At 41.3% G+C, this 21,295-nt stretch overlaps 1 protein-coding gene across 1 annotated transcript in view; it reads left to right on the top strand.

Annotated features, from left to right (window-relative positions):
- The window catches only part of sntb1 (syntrophin, basic 1), a 41,807-nt gene extending 39,364 nt beyond the window's left edge, over window positions 1-2,443 (top strand). Inside the window, exon 8 of the mRNA XM_088014130.1 lies at window positions 141-2,443. Coding sequence (XP_087870256.1) covers window positions 141-233 — 93 coding nt within the window. The 3' untranslated portion in view covers window positions 234-2,443. The remainder of the gene's footprint in view (window positions 1-140) is intronic.
- Window positions 2,444-21,295: the final 18,852 nt, after the last annotated feature.

Genomic DNA, 21,295 nt, shown 5'->3' with positions numbered 1-21,295 from the left:
ACACATACATGGGACATGTTCAGTGATTTATTTAGCACACAGTAAATCTTTCTGTCTTGTAGCATTTCTTTTTGTTGTTGTCTTTTTGTCCTCTTCTTGATTATTTAATTTTAATTTTAATTTTACTTTTCTGCTTCCAGCAATTGGATCTTCACTCATGTCCAAAACCGATTGTCTTCATCCTCCACTCTTTCCTGTCCGCTAAGATCTCCCGTCTGGGTCTGGTGGCCTGATCCGGGGACTCTCAAACTCCTGTGAAAACGAACCCATCTTGTTTCTACACCACCTCAAGCTGCTTTATTTGGAAACCCAAGCTGAATGAATGTAGCTTTTACCTGTAATTTGAGCTTTTTGGGGGGGGTTTCTGTGTCTTAGCAGGTGCCTGAAACTGGTTATTCCTCAGACATATTTTGGGGCGGGGTGAATGACCCCCTGTCAGGGCTCCAGGAACTTGAATGTCGGCTGAAGAACCGGAGAGGAGAATGTGAACTGGACTTGAAGCAGGTGGATGATGTATATTGATGTGCCAACAAACTGACACGAGAACATCGGGCATTACTGTCACGTCCAGGATGGGAAGGACTGGCCACACGTAGCAGGATGGAGATGAATTCACTTTTAATTCAATCAAAATGTAACAGCAACCTGCCTTCCATTTACCAATTACATAATTTATTTACCATCAACTCTGAAAGGACATTCCTGATTTCACTTGTCATCCGTCTTCCTCATACACGACACGGCGTGGAGAAACTTTGCACATTAGTCTTTATTAGAGTCCCCCCGGGATGTCTCGTTATCCGTGTCTGCATTCATCATTCAGACTGGGGGGAAGGGGGGGCACGTTTTCCCACAAAATGACGGCTCACTCAGATTTAAACTGTCACTGCTTTCTTTTAACGCTCATGATGACCGTCCCGTGTTTTTAAGGCATTTCATTGTGACAGATGCACATGAAGGTTGAAGAGACCTGAAGAGACAGAGGATTGATTTTTTTTTTTTTTTTCCCCTGCGTCGCATAAAACACTAGGGAGAGTTTTTGGAATAGTTTAGCCAAATAATATAAGGCAGATGTTATATTTTTTAGGCAAATGACCATTATCAACTTCTCACAGCCTTAGATAAATAATTGATTTATGGTAATCTATATCTATTATAGAAATTTATTTTTTGAAATCACTTTTCTTATACCAGATCCTGAGGTTAGATGTGTAACATGTTAGAGGAATAACAGCACATTACATGTTACGTTGTGTTTCAGAACTGCAGTAAAAAAAAAAAAAAAGTTAAATTATGCTTTAACAGAATTTTCACTTATTTTTATCCCTGCAATGAGTACTTTTTCATGCTCTGCCTTTGCCGAGGAAAGACAGATGACAAATTTGTCTTTTTACCCAAGCTGCAAAAATTCGACTTTGCTGTCCAGAACATTTCGTACTTCACAAGAACTTAAAATCAGGACTGCTTGTCCGTTACCAGATCCCTGGTTAAAATCTGGCCATGGAAAACACTGATTATTTCTCAAAATGCTGAAATATCCCGTTTTCTCCATTCTGATCCAACATGATGATGATGATGTTGTTGTTTAGTGCTTCTGATGTTATCTCAGAGCGGACCATTCATCTTTCCGTACCATCTTTCCCAGGACTGACGACAGTTATGCTGTCGCAGCTTCGCATTCATCAAGATTTTAATTGCTATTTGTTATTTGATTGATCGGCAGTATTTGTAACAGAGATACAACTCATTAAAAACAGTGCAGCAAGCATCACATCCAGCATCATTAATACAGGAAGGAGGCATAACAGTGCTGAGTCCTGTTTTAGTCCCACAGCAGCTGTGCAGGTCATTATTCTTTCCACATCTGTGGACTGATGCGTCAGTCTGACAAAGCCACCTGCCAGGTTTCCTCTCCATCTTGCAGAAACTGGAGGGGGGAAAAATGGTTGACTTTTAAATAAATTAACCAGACATCACAGTTTGAGCATAAATAGCAATAAGGCTTCTTTGATGGTTATATCCTATGTCCAGCCTTCTGCAAAGACATACTGCACACACACACACACCATACACTGTATAAAGTGATATATGCATTACAATCCTACCACACTGTTGAGAAAGCTATATGTTTTGTTGTTGTAAAGATTTGTAACACTGATGAATCCAGCACTTGCTGATAATGTAAAGTGGAGACGAGCTCTCTGAGGGGAAAAATAAGCTGCTTTCATATGTAGATCTCTGATGCCTTCGGCAGCTACTGTACTGTCACTCAGAATGATGATGCTCACTTTTTAATTCAGACGTTGCACATAAATCCTGTGATAAACAACAGTTGATTAGTTGTTTTTATTGTCTTCAGCTGTGATTGATTATTTTTCATCAGCAGCAAACGCAGATCACCTCCTCTGTCGTAAAGATGTAAATTAAATCTGTTTGCTAATGACACTGACTCTTGCTTTTTATTTTTGACTCTTGCAAAAGCATTAATTTCCTTTAAGCTTTTTCACAGTTTGTCTCGACGTAAAAACGGGGTGCGTTTGTGCCTGCTTTGCTCATTTTTCATGAATGATCAAGTTTGGTTAGATTGGATGGAGAGCTTTTATTAAACATCAGTTTGCAAGTTTGCGACAGATTTTCAATTAGATTTAGTTCCTGAACTTTGATTGGGCCACCTGAATTTTGCTTGCATCTGCATTGTAGCTCTGGCCATACGTCACGTCTGTGGCTGGTAACAGGTTTTCTTTTCAGGAATGCTCTCTGTCTTTTTTTAAGAGTAGCATTCCCTCTATATGCTTTTATTGAAGAAGTGAAAGGTAGTCATTCCAAAAATGACTCGAGAACAAAAACATAGACCCTATGGGATCAGCTGAATCACCACGTAGAGACTCGTAACCATCAGAGCCTCAATGACCAGAGGGCCGCTTTTCCAGAAGTCTCACTTTAACAAACTGTGCATGTGTCAGTGTCTGCATTACTTTTTCCTAATTGAGTGAAATAACTGCAGGTTACTTTGCTGTAGTTACTTCAGTGCAGTAACTACTTCACTGAATACTCCACTACTTGGTGGAGTATCCATAAATTGTACTCAAGTAAGAGTAGCCATTTTCAAAATATTACTCAAGTAGAAGCAATGGGTTTCTTGTGATTTAATTTCTGCAGTGAAATTACATTTTGTGGTTGTAAAGTCACAAAATGTGAAAAAAATTAACATGGTAAAAAAAAAAAAAAACATAATTTGTCCCACTGTTGTGGAAAAAATAAAAGAGCCCAAATTATGTCAATTTCTTACAGAAAACTGTTCACGGTATCTTTTGTGAGGCACAAACAAGCAGTATTTCATTTTGGGAGCAGTTGAAATCAAGATGTGCTAAATTACAAGCTCTTGGTGACAGTTCAGCTGGAGTCGGAGGAGTCTTTATGTGGGTTCCTCTGCAGAAAGAATCCGTGCGGCGTTCAAGTTGTAGGCAGCACTTAACACAGCCATAACTCGTGACATTGTTAGCTCGCCTCCAAGGTAATGAGTTGGCATCCTTACCCACAGTCTCACAGACAGATGGATGGCTGCATTAATGGCTGCATTAATGTTAATAAGGTCGAGAGGTTTTAGACCTCAACACTGTAGTAATTCTTAAAACCGTTTAAAGCTTGACATTCCTCACTGTCATATTGCCCTCCTACTCATATTTCTTCTCATTTCTCCTTTTTTTTTCTTTTTGCTGGCAGGCTGTTATTGAGTCGAGTCAGACCCTAAATATCAGCAGGTAGTCACTGTTGCATCATGTGATAGAAGCAAACAACATTTTCCAGGAGAATTTTCCCACATAGTCGTGTCATTTGCACACCTGAGGATGCATAAAAGTTGTATTAAAGTTTTGCCAGCAACCTGATTTAGAGAAATGACCAGGACTATCAGCCTTACAGAGAATCTGTAATAATTGTTGAAAATGTATGTGGCTGTGGATGCAGCGCAGCTACTTCTCCCATACAAACAATTCTACTGAAGTTGTTTTGTATGAATCCAAACTGAATGACCAGATGCTCTCTTGGTCCCATCTGTTTTTGCATTTCTCTGACTCCATGCTGTGTGTGCTTACATTTTATAACAATAATAGTTTTCACCTGTGCTGTTCAAAAAAGCTGGCTATCTGAATAAGACACAGACAATATACGTTGGTCTTGGACTAAACTATTGTACTATGATTACAGATGGCTTTTCAAAGAAATCTATTTGTAACATTTAAAAAAAATGTATCAAAAACAAAAAAGAAGTTACATTTTTTTTATTATCTCTTCTCATTTATGTGAATCTGATATTATGCATTTCCTGAGCAGAGAGGAAAAAGTTCACCTTGGGTAATATTCATGCAACAACTGCAACTATTTCTAAAAATATCAAAACAAAAACAATTTGTTTCAATGGCCTTCAGTTTTTTAGCTGCATTAAAAAACTGAAAAACTTACCTTTAGTATAAAACATACTTTTAGTAGAATCAGTGGATATAGAGTATGTGTTGCACAGTGCAGGCCATAAATGGAAAAAGTTCACAGTAAGAAACAGCAAAAAGGACAAACTGGAAAAATTTGCATTTTCTGCAAAAACGTAGTGTGAATGCTGTAAGCTGAACATTTTTAGTGAAAATTTCAGAAACATTTGACGTAAACTACGGAGGAATTCCAGAAATGTAAGAAAAGGGAAGCAGAGGCAGCAGAATAAAGCAGAAGCCTGCAAAATACAAAAAGCAAAACTGCAAGAGGAGCGAAAACGTTCAATGAAATAATTCCACCGAAAGAGTATTTGTGCAGAACATTGTTTACAAAGCTAAACTGTAAAGTCACAACAGTTTATAAGTTGAATGAGCTAAAAAAAAAAAAAAAAAACAAAGCTAGCTGATGTACTAATGATAGCCTCAATGTTAGGACTAGCATCTTGACCTACAGTAACTCTATGCAGTGTGAAAAAAACCACATGTAAAAAATTAACAAAAGCTAAAAGAGTAGTGGCAGCACCTGGGCTTGACTTTTCACACTGCACACTTCATGCAGTATGAAAAGTCCCAGAAATGTTATAAGAAACATTGCAAACATAAAACAGTTTACAAACTTCTTACAAAGCAGCTTATTTGCTGAAAGATGTTAGCTATAAAGCTAATGTTTGATAAATAGAATGATTTGAAGGGTTAGACTGGGAACCCTCAGAGTTAGTTAGTCAGTGTTTTTTTTTTGGGAGGGGGTGCGGGGGGGTTTCCCCAAAGACTGAGCATAATGTGAGCAGAAACATGAAGAGAAATTTTTTGAAATTTATTAAAAAAAAGAAAAAAAAAGAAACACCTGTAATAAACAGTAGTTGAAGGATATGACTACATTTTAAACTTTAAGTGTCATTTCTGGCTGAATGTAATGGAAGTAGTTAACCGTGAAAGAGCGCAAAGCTTTTAGGATTTTTTTTTTTCAGACATTATGGGATGTTCTATTCGTTTCAATGGAGTCCAAGATGATCACAGAAAGTTGCATATATCCTAAACCGTCAAAGGTGTCAATATCTAAAGACATAGCCATAATGTACTGAATGAGCAGATACGGTAAAAGATAAATAGTTGAAATAGCAGAAAGTATGCTGAAGTAGTTACGTGGAAAAAAAGGAGGAGCTCAAGAGTGTGAATGCCTGCAGCATTCACACCAACAAACTGCATCATGGAAAGTTTAAATGATGATAAAATAAAATTGCATTTCTCACGAGGACAAGATTTATCACAGGTTTAAATTTTAAAAAACCAAGTACCATAACCTAAAATATTTCCCCCATTTCCTGAATTGTAATGTCTTTGCTCATAACTCATGGAGTAGTTATTAATCAACTTGTGGTAAGATGTCAAATCCTAACCACAGTTAAAATGTGCATGTTTGTGCATTCCAGTGTGCAAGAACCTTGATTGCCACTGCTTTCAAAAGATCGAACACAGAAGAGAAGATAAAGATATGAAACATTTCATTTAAGCTCCTTACTGAGTGTCATTTTTGGATTAAAAGTGATGTATTTTTGTTTTAACCGCCAACATCCAGGGAATGCAGTACGGCCACCTCAGAAATTATGCTGTTTGTTTTTCTTCTTTTATTTATTTTTTTGCTACCTGAAAAAAGTTTTCACAGCAAAGTTATGTTTTTGATCAAGTAGGTTTCTCCAGTAAGTCATTTTCTAATCAGAATTTGCACAGGAGGACACCAGATGAACAAACAGTGTTAACTGTTTCCATTCACGCTCAGTTGAAAAAAAAAATAAAAATCAGATTTTAGTAAATTGTATCTTTAATATGTGGCACCAACTGTTCTTTCAAGCTAAATTTGCATTTAAATGTTTACATACGACATTGTGCGGAATATAAACGCACACTAGAATTTATAGAATTTCTTTAAAATTACACTCTTCTTGATCCCAATGACATGTTTGTGGTTGCAATGTGACGATATAATAAATAAAGTCAAAGGCTATGCATACTTTGGCCTTTTAAATGTATAAAATATATTGAATCTGTAAGCAAAGGGAGATATACGGCTTCAGAGGTTGTGGCGTTCACAGTCGGAGTGGACCGATCACATTTAACTTCACTTTGGTCATGAGTGATTAACACTCTGTGTGGTGGAAAAAACCCAAATAAATTTCATATTTCTAAAATCTTGGATGAAAATGCGGGTGAATTGTCTGATGATGCATTAGCATTCAAGCAGTAAATAGCTGCAGTGGAAAACCTTGGCTCAGCTGTCGGCTGCACCACAGGCTCTAAAAGTTTGATTGATTTCCCCAAACTTGATGGATTTCCAAGAGGACAGAGACGTGTATAATTATTTCCCATCACTCCAGAATATGCTCATTCTCCTTGTAAGTAGAAGCGGTTTTCCATATTTCACAGCTTAGACTCTCACTCGACAACAAATGAAAGTCTGAGACAAATGCAGGCTTCGCCATGTCACTGAGCAAAACAGGATTCAGGCTCTGCTCCCTATTTGGTTATTTGCTTTATATGTTGCTTTGCAACTAGGGCTGAAACGATTCCTCGAATGATTCGAGTACCTCGATTACTAAAATTCCTCGAGGAAAATTTACCTGCCTCGAAGCTTCGTTAATTTATGTTTTATTAGTTAGCGCACCGTGTTCCGGCCGGGACTTCATTTGCGTTGCGCGGAGCTCTCACTTCCGCCTCTGAGTTGTTGACAAAAGCTAAGTCTCAGCGGCATAAAGTCCAATCTTCAAGATTGGCCCGTGGGGATTTTATGGATTGATGATAATGCCCGACTTTTTATCGTTTTTGGGGAACCAATAAGCATCCTTAAAATGACTGGGGAATGCCTGGAGTACGGCAGCATTTCTCCTCCGGGGCTGCTGGTTGAAAGCGAACGGCGGGAAGAGCGCTGAGGTGAGCGGATAGCCTGAACAGGGCGGGCGGCTGAGTAGCTGATGCTTACCGTGTAAATGTAGCTTTACCGACGAACCGCACAATAAATTTCATATCCCGGTCTGAAGAAACGGGTGGCGGAGCGCATCGTACATGGCTGGTAGATGAGTTTCTGAGTGTAACCAGTGAAAGTGTCGTAAATATCCCGTATTGCTTCCCCCCGTGTTCGTCCCCCGGTCTAACGGTTCGTCAGTCCGCTGGTCTATTTCCTCCCCTCCACCCCATGTTCGTTCATTCGCCCTCTCCTCCCACTCCAGGCGGCATTTCCCGTATTTTCAAACCCAAAGCGTGACAGGTTAGGTGGCAAGGTGAGTTTAATTAATCTATTAAACTCACTGAAGATGAATACATAAACTAAAAGCTGGATTGTAGACATTTTTATAAGCACATTTGTGAGCCTGCCTCTTTGTTATTAAATTCAATATAATTTCAGATTTTTCTATAACTTTTCTTCTGGTTAACTTAGAAAGTGAGCTATTATTGTTACAGGTTATGTACTGTTATCACTACGTGTTAGATACTCTGTATGTTAACGTAGGTCAACAGCAAGCCAAACTCAATTTCATGAGCCAGGAAGCTGAGCGTCTTGCTCCTTTAATACGTTTTCTTGACACAACTTGAGCAGTAGTGTAGAAAGCTCAATGAAAAGTTGAGTGAAAAGCCATTGCTTTCGGAGGTGCAAGCAAAGATTGACAACAGAGGAGGTGCAGTTCACACATTAACAGGCAGGCTCTCTCTCTACCAACAGGTATTCCAAAACTGCAACAGCCTCTGCTACCCACAATGCACTGTTCTCTAAAAATTCTCCTCCAAAATAAAACACAGAGAAATCAATAGAACTTTCTTAAAACTAATCAAAACATCCAGCCTGGGCAGAACACTCCCCGCCTGGCATTACTAATGCCACTACTTTTTATCAGTCACTTCAGTCTCTAAAAGCATAACAACATCTGAGATGGGACGCAAATAAGTCTTAGAGACGCCCTGAGATGATGTCCTCACTTCCACCTTTCTGACTTTTCCGTCACTGCTTGGAAAGGTGGTTGTGATGATGGCCATTGTCCATTCGTTCCTGTGTGCTTGATTTTGCTTCAACAACACAATGTCACCTGGCTGTAGGTCGCGGCGCAATCTATGCCACTTGCGTCTTGATTGGAGGGTGTTGAGATATTCATTCCTCCAGCGACTCCAAAATTCATTGGCAAGTGCTTGCACTTGCTTCCACTGGCTTTTGAGCATGTCTTTTCCACAAAAATCTCCTGGTGGAGAAGGAACGTGCTGCTTCTGGGTCAGTATCATTGCAGGACATAGTAGGAATGGTGAGGAAGGATCCATTGAGATAGGAACTAAGGGCCTTGCATTGACTATAGATGACACTTCGGCCATTAGGGTACAAAGCACTTCGTGTGTCAGACGGGTGTGTTTGTTCAGCAGGAGCATAGAATCCAGTATTCTGCGAGTTACCCCGATCATCCTTTCCCAGACGCCACCCATGTGGGAGGCATGTGGAGGATTGAACTCCCATGTGCAACCATTAGCGTGAAGATAGTTGACAATGTTGGGAGGGTTTTCACTCGATTGCGTCATACCAAGCTCCACACTTGCTGCAATGAAGTTGGTGCCTCTATCTGATCGCATTTGTTTTGCAGGACCTCGTATTGCAAAGAATCTGCGTATTGCATTTATGCAGCTGCAAGTGTCCATAGATTCAATGACTTCAATATGTACACCTCTTGTGGTCATACATGTAAAAAGTATTGCCCACCTCTTACTTTGTGCTGCTCCACCTCGTGTGCGTCGAGTGACCACTGACCAGGGACCAAATACATCCAACCCAACATATGAAAATGGAGGGCCAGTGTTGAATCTCTCAGGTGGAAGATCTGCCATCTTTTGAGTCTCTAGTTTTCCCCTGAGTTTCTTGCACGTTATGCAATGGTGGATAACAGACGAAACCAGTCTTTTGCATCCTACAATCCACAGACCGGCCTGCCTAACCGCATTTTCTGTGAACTGCCTTCCTTGATGCACAACCATGGCATGATAGTGCAGGACAAGCAACTTTGACACATAATGTTTGCTTGGGAGAATGATTGGATTCTTGAATGCTTTATCTAATGAAGCATGTTTGAGGCGACCCCCAACTTTTATGAGGCCTTCATCCATATAGGGGTCGAGAGTTACGATGGAGCTTGAGCTGTGGACAGTTTGATTGTCTTGGAGAGAAATGTATTCGTCAGGAAAAGCATCCTTCTGAACAGACTGGAGAATGAGATTACTGGCAGCATCCAGCTCCTTTGGAGAGTGCGGCTGTCTACATTCATGCCAGCCTCTGCATGAAGGGTTTAATGTGTTGCTTGATGAGTGAGAACGAGCTTGGTGGATTAAGAAGGCAATGGCACGTACCAGTGATTTCCATTTTGAGAAACGTTGGAAGCGTTCTGGTGTGAGTCCATTCTCTTGAACCTGCGTGGTGAAGGTAGTAACTCGGCGGATTTCAGCATCCACTTCAGGTTCGATCAACTCGAACGACTCTTGTGTTTCTGGTTCAGGTAGTTTGTAAAGGAAGTCTGGTCCTTTAAACCACATTGTATCCATGAGCTGGCATGCAGGTATTGACCTTGTAGCTAGATCAGCTGGGTTTTGCTCTGATGTGACATAATGCCACTGCTCAGGGGATGTAGACTGGCGTATTCTGTGAACTCGATTATGTACGTAGACATAAAAGCGCTTTGTATCGTTGCACACATACCCAAGAACCACCTTGCTGTCACAGTAGAATTTAACAGCGTTTGGTTTGTGGTCAAGTTCTTCCAGAATGAGCTCTGCTATCTCCACTCCTAGAACTGCTCCACAGAGTTCCAGGCGAGGTATAGTAGGTTCTGGTTGTGGTGAAAGTTTTGCTTTTCCAAGCACAAATCCAACTTCACACTGTCCTTCTGCATTGACTGTTTTCAAGTATGCTACTGCTGCAATAGCCCAACTTGAAGCGTCACAAAAAACACACAATTCAGTGTAAGTGGACTTGGAAAAGGAGGCTGGAACGTAGCAGCGTGGCACTCTGAGGCTGCTCAGATCTTGGAGGGATAATTTCCAACTTTCCCATGTGTCCATTTTATCTGCAGGGAGAGGAGCGTCCCAGTTTTCAACTCCATTTGACAGTTCACGTAGCAAAAGTCTGCCTTTTATTGTGACTGGAGATGCAAGTCCCAAGGGGTCAAAGATACTGTTAATTACTGAGAGAACCCCGCGGCGGGTGTAGGGTTTGTCATTAACAGCTACCTTGAATGTGAATGAGTCAGTGTTTATGTTCCAGCACATTCCTAGACTTCTCTGATCTGGTAAAAGGTCATCACCGAGACTCAAGTCTTTGATGCCAGAGGCCAGATCTTCTGGCTTGAAGGCTTGCATCACAGAGACACTGTTTGAGGCAATTTTGTGAAGCTTCAGGTTGGACTCAGCCAAGGATTCACATGTTCGCTTGAGCAGATCGATGGCTGCTGATTCAGTGGGAAGCGAAATCAGTCCATCATCCACGTAGAAGTGTCTCTCGACAAAGTGTCTCGTATCTGTTCCAAACTTTGTCTCGCCTTTCTGAATGGCTCTTCGTAGGCAATAGATGGCTACTGCCGGTGACGGGCTGTTACCAAAAACATGCACCCGCATACGGTACTCCTGGACCTCCTTTGTCAAGTCATTGTCCTTATGCCACAAAAATCTCAAATAATCTCTGTGGTCTGGTGAGACTAGAAATCCGTAAAACATCTGCTGGATGTCAGCAGTGACTGCAATGAGCTCTTTCCTAAACCGAATCAGCACACCAAGGAGGGTATTGTTGAGATCTGGGCCCGTTAGCAGTACAGAGTTGAGTGACACACCACACTGCTCTGCACTAGAGTCGAAAACTACCCGTATCTGACCGGGCTTCTGGGGATGGTAGACTCCGAAAATGGGCAGGTACCAGCAATCAGTGTTGTCGACAGTGGGTGGAGCGATCTCTGCATGATGGTTCTTGAACAGCTTGTCCATAAACTCTGAGAACTGTTCTTTCATTTGGGGTTTGTTGTTTAGGTTGCGTCTCAGTGAGCTGAGTCTAGACAGTGCTTGATCTCTGTTATTTGGAAGTGGCAAGCGAGGGGACTTGAACGGTAAAGGAGCAACCCAGTTGTTGTTTTCATCCTGATGAACTTCCTTTTCCATTATCTTTAGAAACGTCTCATCCTCAAAGGACAGGGCACGCTGGTTGTCATTCTCTGTGCGCTCAAAAACCTTTTCTCCAAGCTTTTCTTCTGCTGCATGAAGTTTTGAGCTGTGTTTAATGGAGTTATTCTTGTGCTCCCCGCCGTAGCATGGTTTCTCTTTAAGGCTGATGCTGTTAGGACAAGGAGTGAAGAGAGATGGACGTCCATTGGAGAGAATGTGCGTTTTGTAGACGTTGACAGTTGGCTTATGAGCGTTGAGGCATACTTCCCCAACAATTACCCAACCCAAATCCAGGCACTGGGCAAAGGGAGCGCAGGGGGGTCCATTTACTTGTTTTCGCACTTTGTGGACTTGTATGATGTCTCTGCCGAGTAAAACTGCTATCTCAGCATCTGGATCATACTTTGGTATGAGCGGAGCGAGGTGTTTCAAATGAGCATGGGCCAGAGCAACTTCAGGCGTAGGTATTTCATCTCTATTAAACACTATCTCATCGCATTCAATGAGAGGAGGGAGGTCTAGACATGGACCTCCACCTACTGGCTCTATTTGGAACCCGACTGCTTTCCTGCCACACATTTCAGTTAGACCAGCACATGTTCTCAAGTGGTATGTCAGATGACTTCCCTGGATGCCAAATAGCTCAAAGAATTCGGGACGAGCCAGTGAGCAATTGCTCTGATCGTCAAGGATCACATACATCTTGACGGAGCGTTCTGGTTGACCGTTAGGGAAAACTCGAACTAGGCATACCTTAGAGCAAGAACGTGGGGGACAGCCTTTACCGCAGATCTCAGTGCACCGTGACGTTACCTCAGGTGGCGTGTTGTCTTGGAGCTGAGGCTCTGGTTCAGGTGTGCTTTCTGGCCGGGGTTGTTGAATCACATCAGGGTGCATGGCAGAGCAATGTTTTTCACTTTGGCACTCCTCACAACTGACATTCATATCACAGTCCTTTATTGTGTGCGTAGGAGAACAACAACGAAAACACCGTCTGTGTTCTTTGAGTATGTTTCGTCTTTCTTGAATTGGCTTGATCCGGAAAGCTCTGCATTTTGCTAGTGGATGTGATTTCCTGTGGACTGGGCAGTAACGAGTTAGATCCTCCTCTTTCGTACTAGGAAGAGTGGTTGTACTGACCTCTGTTCTGTTTACAGTTAGAGGAGGTTTGTAGCCAGTTTGTTTAAATGATGGTCTCTCACCTCTGTTGAAAGGTTGGTTGCTGCATGTCACAAAACTTGGATCATTTCTCGCTTTTGCCTCCTCTTGGACAAACTTCACAAAATATGAGAAGGGAGGGAATGTTACTTGATATTTTTGTTTGTATTTTGAACCTGCGTGAAGCCATTTATCTTGCAAACTTGGAGGTAGCCTTTCCGCTATGGGCTTAACACCTCGTGGTGTGTCGAGGTAAGCGAGGCCTGGGAGATAAGATTCATTTTTCGCAACCTCCAGCTCTAGGAGCAAATCTCCTAGTTCCCTGAGTTTTACATTGTCTCTATTTGTAAGGCGAGGGAAACTGTCTAGTTTTTTAAACAAAGCATTTTCTACTACTTCTGGTGTAGCGTAACATTCTTCTAACCTGTCCCATGCTAAATGAAGGGCAGCTTTGGGGTTAGTGGCATAAACAGCTCTGATTCTCCTGACATGCTCTGAGGACTCTTTACCGAGCCATTTCACTAGGAGATCCAACTCTTGACTATATGTGAGGTCTATGTCTTCAGTTGCATTCGAAAATGATGACTTCCATGCCCTGAAATTTTCAGGGGTGTCGTCGAACTTGAAGAGCCCTGTTGTGATTAACTCTCTACGTGCAAGGAACTTAGCAAAGTCAGTCATAGGTGGGTAATTGTGGTGGGGATCATGGTAACTGTTGGGCCTGACATAGTCTCTTGGTGTGTCAAAAGGTTCATCTTTTCCATACATTTTCATGAGCACCGGTGAAGAGGGAGTTTGACCAGATCTCCTTGGGTCGAATGATGATGCTTTCAATGCTGGTTCGACCTGAGGCATTTCTTCTTTAGACGAATGTGACCTTAGATGGGCTTGGTGTTGCACATACTCCACGGTTCGTTGTCTGACGACTTGTGGTTGGACTGCACTCTTTACACTGTCTTCTTTGTCTTGTTCAGCAGCTGCGGCAGCTTCCAGAACCTCTGCTCTCGCCGTAGCAGCTGCGGCTTCCTTTTCTATCTCCAGCATCTTAAAATCCAGCTCTAGATTTGCTTGTTGCTTTTTAATTTCCAATTGTTTTTTACTGTAGGAAGCTTTAGCATTTGTAGCTTCAGCAGAGGCTCGTGCAAAGATGGCTGCTTCAAATACACTGGACTTAGAGGACGACTTGTAGGATGAATGCTTAGAGCTAGAGTGTTTGGATCTCAAGCTAGCTTTAGATGATGCTTTAGTTTCTGAGTTAGCCATTTCTTCTGCCTTTTCCTCATGAGAGTTGTCCATCTCTGTGTCATGAGTTTTATCTTCCACCAACTGCTGAGAATGGCTTTTCACTGTACTGTTATCACTACGTGTTAGATACTCTGTATGTTAACGTAGGTCAACAGCAAGCCAAACTCAATTTCATGAGCCAGGAAGCTGAGCGTCTTGCTCCTTTAATACGTTTTCTTGACACAACTTGAGCAGTAGTGTAGAAAGCTCAATGAAAAGTTGAGTGAAAAGCCATTGCTTTCGGAGGTGCAAGCAAAGATTGACAACAGAGGAGGTGCAGTTCACACATTAACAGGCAGGCTCTCTCTCTACCAACAGGTATTCCAAAACTGCAACAGCCTCTGCTACCCACAATGCACTGTTCTCTAAAAATTCTCCTCCAAAATAAAACACAGAGAAATCAATAGAACTTTCTTAAAACTAATCAAAACATCCAGCCTGGGCAGAACAGGTTAGTTTTCTAAACTACAAAAAAGCAACTGTTAGGGATGCTCAAATATGAAAAATTGGACTGATATTGATATCTGATAGTAACACCGGTATTATGCCAGATTTACCAATATTTCATTTTATAATTTTTTTTTATCCGATTACTCGATTAATCGTAAGAATAATCGATAGATTACTCGATTACTAAAATATTCGTTTACAACAGCCCTATGAACCTTGATCTTTTCCCCTATATTCTTAAATATTAAAAATAAACTTGTATTTGCTGTAGTTACACCAGAGCTGTTTAGGCAAAAAAAAAAAAAAAAAAAACTAAAGCTAAGCAAATGACTGTATGTCATTGTAAATTGTATTTGGTAGATCAACACAAATGATGAATTGAGAGAAAAACAACATAATTTAATAACATCTTCAGAAAAGTTTACTATGCACCTCTCACTCTACACCAGTTTTGCACTTCTAGACAATGACGTTGGTTCCCTTTCCTTTTTGCAAATAAATAACTCAAACAAGAACCATTTACACCAATGCCAGTTTTTTAGAATATCTTGTTGGCTCTAATAGCCATCATTTGAGAGTGGTCAGACAGGACAGTAGGTAACAAAAGAGGGGAAAGACATGCAGCAAAGGACATTACACTTTAATACACTATACTCATCCTTACATAAACACAAGTTTTCTTCTCCCTGCTGCCACCATGGCACATCTTTAAACTGATGTTGTTCAAGGTGTCCAAAACCTTCTTACATGTGGACAAAAATGTTCCATTTCACCTGGCCAGAGCTTTGGTCCCTACATGGCTTGGAGCGAACTTTAAATGGGACTTCAGTTTTCTTCTTGCAGCTCTTGCAGGCTTGTGGAATGCATGGCTAATAGTTGTTCTCTCAGCAGATTCTCCCACCTGAGCTGTAGATCTCTGCAGCTCCCCCAGAGTTACCGTGGCCCTTTTGGCTGCTTCTCTGACGAACGCTCTTCTCTCCCATTCGTTGTTCTTCTTGATGCAGTTTGCTGAACCTTCGCAGAACAGCTGGACTGACACTGAGATTAAATTCCCCTCCGCTGGAGTCGATCTGTCGTTGAAGTGACTTTTTGTGATTTTATGTGTCAAGAAGTAAAAGTAAACTAAAACAAACGCATGCCACACTTTTCAGAATCGAATTTTTAAAACAAAATTGAAATACCGCGTATCCCTTCCACGTCACTACCACGTTGTGTTGGTCCATCCAATGAAATCTCATTGAAATAAATTAAAGTTTGCAGTTGTCATTTGACAAAATGAGAAAATGTTCTCTCTCTTCCGACTGCACCTCCTCATCCATGTCAAAATTCTATCCTAGAAAACATACGTTAATCGTACGTTAGTTCACGGCATGGCGAAGTCTTGAAAGTTCTGCTTTCCTTTCCTGTTTTCAGCAGAAGCTTCCTGTCTTTAAACAGCCCCTCCTCACATGTGCTCTGATTGATATCTGACCTCAGACACTCTGACTGAGGTTTCAAGCACGTTTCTTAAGTGACTGTGTGTGAACAATAAATGAATGAGACAAAGGCGCACATTGTGGGCAGCAAAAGAGACAAAAACTGGGTCATTTCACACGGCCCCTGTTGTTATCGGCTCACGGAGAAGACTGCAGCGAGGGATCTTCCCAGCAGCGCTCGCACACACACGCAGGAGGACACACAGTAGCAACAAAAGCAGCGGACAGACAGACGTGCTTGTCAGGTAACGTCGTCAGCGCGTTCCTCGCTCTCATGGAGGGCTGTACGTCAAGCTCCACTGCTCTGAAAAACAAACGCCCACACGTGTGCACATGAAACTATCTACTTCCTCTGACTGTACGTGACCTATCATTTGACTGCCTTAGGCTATAAGAGAAAGACACTACTACACTTCTGCCCCCTCTCCTTCTCTCATACACATAAAAACACTTAGTTTCCATCTCCTAATTATAGGAGAAACTAATTATAAAAAGAGATGTGGGCTGATTAAGGGATTGATGTGTTTTAGACAAAGGAATGCTTTAGGAATCTGCTTCCAAGTTCCCCCCGCACCTCCCAGTCGTCTCAATGTGCCCCACTGCACGCACACGCACACACCCACACACACACACACACACACACACACCTCTACAATGTGAACCCACACAGGCAGGGAAAAGTGTGTGATCCCACTTGTTGTGATGAAGCAGGCATCTGTGTTGTTTTAGCAGCCAGGGAACATTTGATTTGCTCAACCAAGTGTAAGTTGAAGTGAGAGCGACAGGAATGCGTGCAGGGTTTGCATAAAACCCCAAACGGACAACATGGAGGAGAAATGCTGCACATTCATGAACATGAATGGAACTGAAAGTTGCATGTTCGATTAAGACTCAGAGGGAGAATCTGATCTAAGGCAAAGACCTCAGAACTCTGCCGCAGAGAGAGGACAACATGCAACAATCAGTGCAGTGAAGTACTCTTGGTTTCTGTAAAAAAAAATTTGCAGACTTTCTCATAATCTTTTAAATAATCTTTTAAAGTCCATAGGTTGTTTTCTGTCCAGGCTGGGTGAGATAATAGCACACTGCATAGTCTACTTTGTACTTAGAAATCAATAAAAGTGTATCATTAGAGGCCACATTGTTATGTGTTTGTATATGGGGAAATACATCAAAGACTTTGTTTTGGAGCAAAGAGGTGACAGGTTTTCAGCTAACGGCGCTTTCCCATGTTTGTTGCCAAAGCACAATTTCGTGCATCCAGCTGTGTTATCTTTGTGATTTTTTCATAGGTTCAAGTTAAAATAAATTGAAACAAACAGTTTTCTTCACAGGTTGGTGATGAAAAAGGCATTTGTGAAATTTCCTGTTATTTGGACACAAAACATAGTTTCATTCCATAAATTTAGGGGAGTTATTAGCACTGAATAATTCATAGACTGAGGGGTTTAACAAAGAGGAAGCATCCATCTGTAAATGGGTCAGGTGCTCAAGAGCATTGTTGAATATCGCTTTAATGAAGACATACAAGAAAGTCCGAATGCTGAAAAGGAGAGGGAAGAAAATGGCAAATGATGTTTAAATCTCAACATGGTGTCAGTCATGAAAGGCAAAATGAAGCTGAATTGTGCAGCTACAGTTCGTTGAGCTGTGAGTTGATTTCTCATAGAAACGACTGAGCGATCCGGAAGGGACCCCGAGGTAGAAATCTCAAGTGTCGAACGATTGCCTCAAAATCTAATATGGCTTACACATATTTGCAGTGTAGACATGGCAGCAGGAATAAAAAGTGTATTTGTATTTATATTTGCATCTGCATCTGTTCTTTTCTTAGTATTTCAGTCAGTCAACATCCAGCAGTGCTGGGTGTATCCTCTGATGTACTGAACATGTTTCCACAATGACTAAACAACACAGAGCTCATAATGGTTGACGTCTGCCCTGAGCAAAACTTTCGGCCGTTCCCGCTGGTTCTCCGAGTTCCACCTGGATGTCAGCTAAGTGAATTTAGCTGTGATGATATTTCCAAATCCAAGCTCTGACTTCACAGCTAAATGCAGCATGAAGCCACCAGCAGCTTGTTCCCAGTTCAGTGTTGTCAACTTTCCTGACTGTTCACTTCTGAGTATTCCTGGAATACTTCACTTCAGCTGGAAGCAGCTGAAGTGCCACTACAGATACTAAAATCTAGCACTTAGAGGACAACAAAGAGGCACACTCACATGCCAGAGAATCATATAGCTATAGCTAGATATAGGCCATCCCTAGAGGAAAAGAGGCTGTAACTTTTAGGAAATTTTCAAAATTGAATTGCTGTTTTTGGTTTTGCATCATTAGTTTCAACGATGCTCAGCTGTGCAACAAAAGCTGTCTGTTACTTGTCAGTCTATCCAGTTATTTCTGTGTAAAAAAAAAAAAAAAAAAAAAAAAAAAAAAAGAGTTTGCCGTTGTGCAGACTGGATGGTGCAATCCAGACTGTAATTTCTTCTAAAGACTTCCCCACTTTCATCGAGTCTCATGAAACATTTGGCGATATTTGTTTTTTTTGCATCACTGCCTTTCCCACCAAAACAAGCGCCGTCACACACTGACGCTCTCGCTCAAATTAGCCACCTACCAATGCCGAGACAAAACGAAGCACACAGACATGTACCGGGGTGACACACACTTTGGCTATAGCAGCTTTGTAGTCTGTTCTGCACTAATTACTGTTGGAGAAAATGCACAGTTGCAGGGTTCTGTGAGTTTCCCTTCCTCATGGGAGTTCTTCCTTTCATTTTGCTGCTTGTCACAGCTCCAGGTCAGGTAAACCGAACTCTTCACCGCTCTGAGAGAGATTTCTATACATGAGGTTAAACATCAAGCTTGCCTGAAGACTGCAGCATGTCCTATTAATTACTGTATAGGAAGTGACAGTGTCTGTTTAAGTTCCTGCCACACCGAGTCCATTACAAATGGCTTTTTACTGCCTAAATGAGCTCAGTTTATAGTGAGCACACACTTCCTCCTCGTATCCTGTTGGCGTCAGCAGTCGGATTTTATGTCATCCATCAGCCATGGATGAATTGTTACTGTCTGCTGAGACTTATGGTTGAGGGGGATGTGTTTGTAGCAACAAAGGAAAAAAAAAATGCTGCGTCTGTACACACGGTGTAGGAGGTCCTGGAGGATGTCTCCAAAAGAGCGCAGCATACTCTACTTGAACTGCAAGTGAGTTTTGAAGAGTCCTCTGCACATCCTCCAGGGGTGCCGCTGTTCGGTTCCTTTGACCGCTTGGACCGATAAGAGACAGCGGAGGGACAAGGAACCTCCTTTGAGATTACCTCAGTGTATGTGCAGGTAAGCGTTCAAATAAAGTCCTCCAGTTGCAAATTCGTCACACTAAAGCTATCAGACAGGTAATTTACTGTACAGATTTTTTTTTTCTTTTTTAGTAATTTGATTTCTCAAGCTTTGAGATTTTGTTTGTCCCAACTGTAGCAAACAGGCCAACACACGTCTGCTGCAAAAGTATTCTTGCGTAGCATTATTATTTTTTCTTTGCTGAATCAAAGCCACAAACTTCATGTTGCTTTATTGGGATTTTATTTGACAGTTCAGACACTTTTTCTCCAGTGCCCATAAATACGATCCACTAATGCAACTAATCCCCTACAAAACAGCTCAAACTCAGTTAGCATTGCTGGAATTGCGAAACCAGATTTAGGTGTGAACTTTGGAACATTTAAACATAAGAAGGCTTTGATATAAACTGGAGGTCTTCAGGACCCACATGTCCTGCATGTTTTAGGCGTTTCCTTGCCGCTTTACACCCGAGTTAAAAAGCTTCTGTATCAATTCAAGTAAGGGTAACAGACTAAATATTTCACCTCGCAACGTGTGAGGTGAAATATTGAGAAGCCATGTGTAATTTTTCTTCCACGTTACGATTGCACACTACTAGTCAGAAAAAATCCCAATAAATACACTGAAGTTTGGGACTGTAACATGACAAATTGTGGAAAGGTTCAGGTGGTGTGATCGCTTTTGGTCCTGCATATGCAATTGTCCACAGCGCTGACGGTAATGTATAAGCTGTAGTCTTACATGTCCCATAGAAAAAGGCACACGCTCTACTACTGATAACACGGAGAGAAGATGAATCTTTGTAGAGTTGCATTTTGAAGAATGGCCTTCAGTGAGACAAACGTTACTCCAGCTAAAACAGCTTGAGGTTTTCTAAGGAAGCAGCTCACAAATGAGGTGACCCCTCTCATCTTTTCTTTCATCTTCAAGCCCTCGGAACAAGAATTAATAGCATATGTTTTACATGCAACAACAACAGACAGCCAACTCATTTCATGTTCTCTGTATTCACTTAATGTGCCCTGCAGAACCCATCCGTGAATGATTCAGGCTTCTAACAGTCGAGTTGTTTCTCCACAAGAAAAACCAACCTTGAACTCGAGTGATGATTTTTTTTTTCCTCCTCCTCTGGAACCGATAAAGAGTAACTTTTTAAAATAATTTAGTCTCGTTGCTGCCAAGCTGAGCTCGTGCTACCACTATCGAAAAAAGCCACCATTCAGCATCTCCTCCTTCGTAAAGACAATGTTGCTGGTCTATTTGAATATCTTGAATACAGGGAGATAGTGCAATTTGTTTTCACACATGCCCAGAGTTTGACTCAAGGTCTTTTCTGCAAAACAAACACCAAATTTATCTTTACAGAACCTTGCAATGACACAGCTTTGACGTCGATCCATAGATATCAGCTGATCAGGAAAAGAGATATTTAGCGAAGAGACACTCAACAGCAGTTAAGGTTAGAGCTGATTGTTACGCTAGAGATTTTGGCCTTCAGGATCAACTCGCTAAATTAGACTGAGCTCAGTGTTCATGCGTGACGACGCAATAACTTTAGTTCAGACAAACCCATGCTCTTTCAGATAAGTTCTGACTAACGTTTAGTAAAATATGAACTTCTTGATGCCTGCTCTGTAAAATAATAAAAGGCTATTGCAAAGTAACAACGTAGTAATATTTTTAGTGCTTGTAGTTAAGATTTAACGTGTTATGCAATATAACTTTGTTTCTAGATTTTATTACAAACTTTGTAAACCCGAGTCCACAAGAGACCGTCACCACTGATGTCTCTTCAGTGTCTACGGTCAATAATCAAAGTATTCATGTCCTTTAAACTTGTTCACTTTTGTCACGTTAAAATCAAAAACCTCTATTTCTTTGGAAGCGTAACTGTATTTTGTATTACTAAAATAGGAAATTACAAAGATCAAG

Source organism: Poecilia mexicana, unplaced genomic scaffold (assembly GCF_051168715.1).
Source record: "Poecilia mexicana isolate PSO_F unplaced genomic scaffold, ASM5116871v1 scaffold_16, whole genome shotgun sequence".
Classification (NCBI taxonomy): Eukaryota; Metazoa; Chordata; class Actinopteri; order Cyprinodontiformes; family Poeciliidae; genus Poecilia; species Poecilia mexicana.
This window is presented reverse-complemented; position numbering and strand designations above follow the sequence as displayed.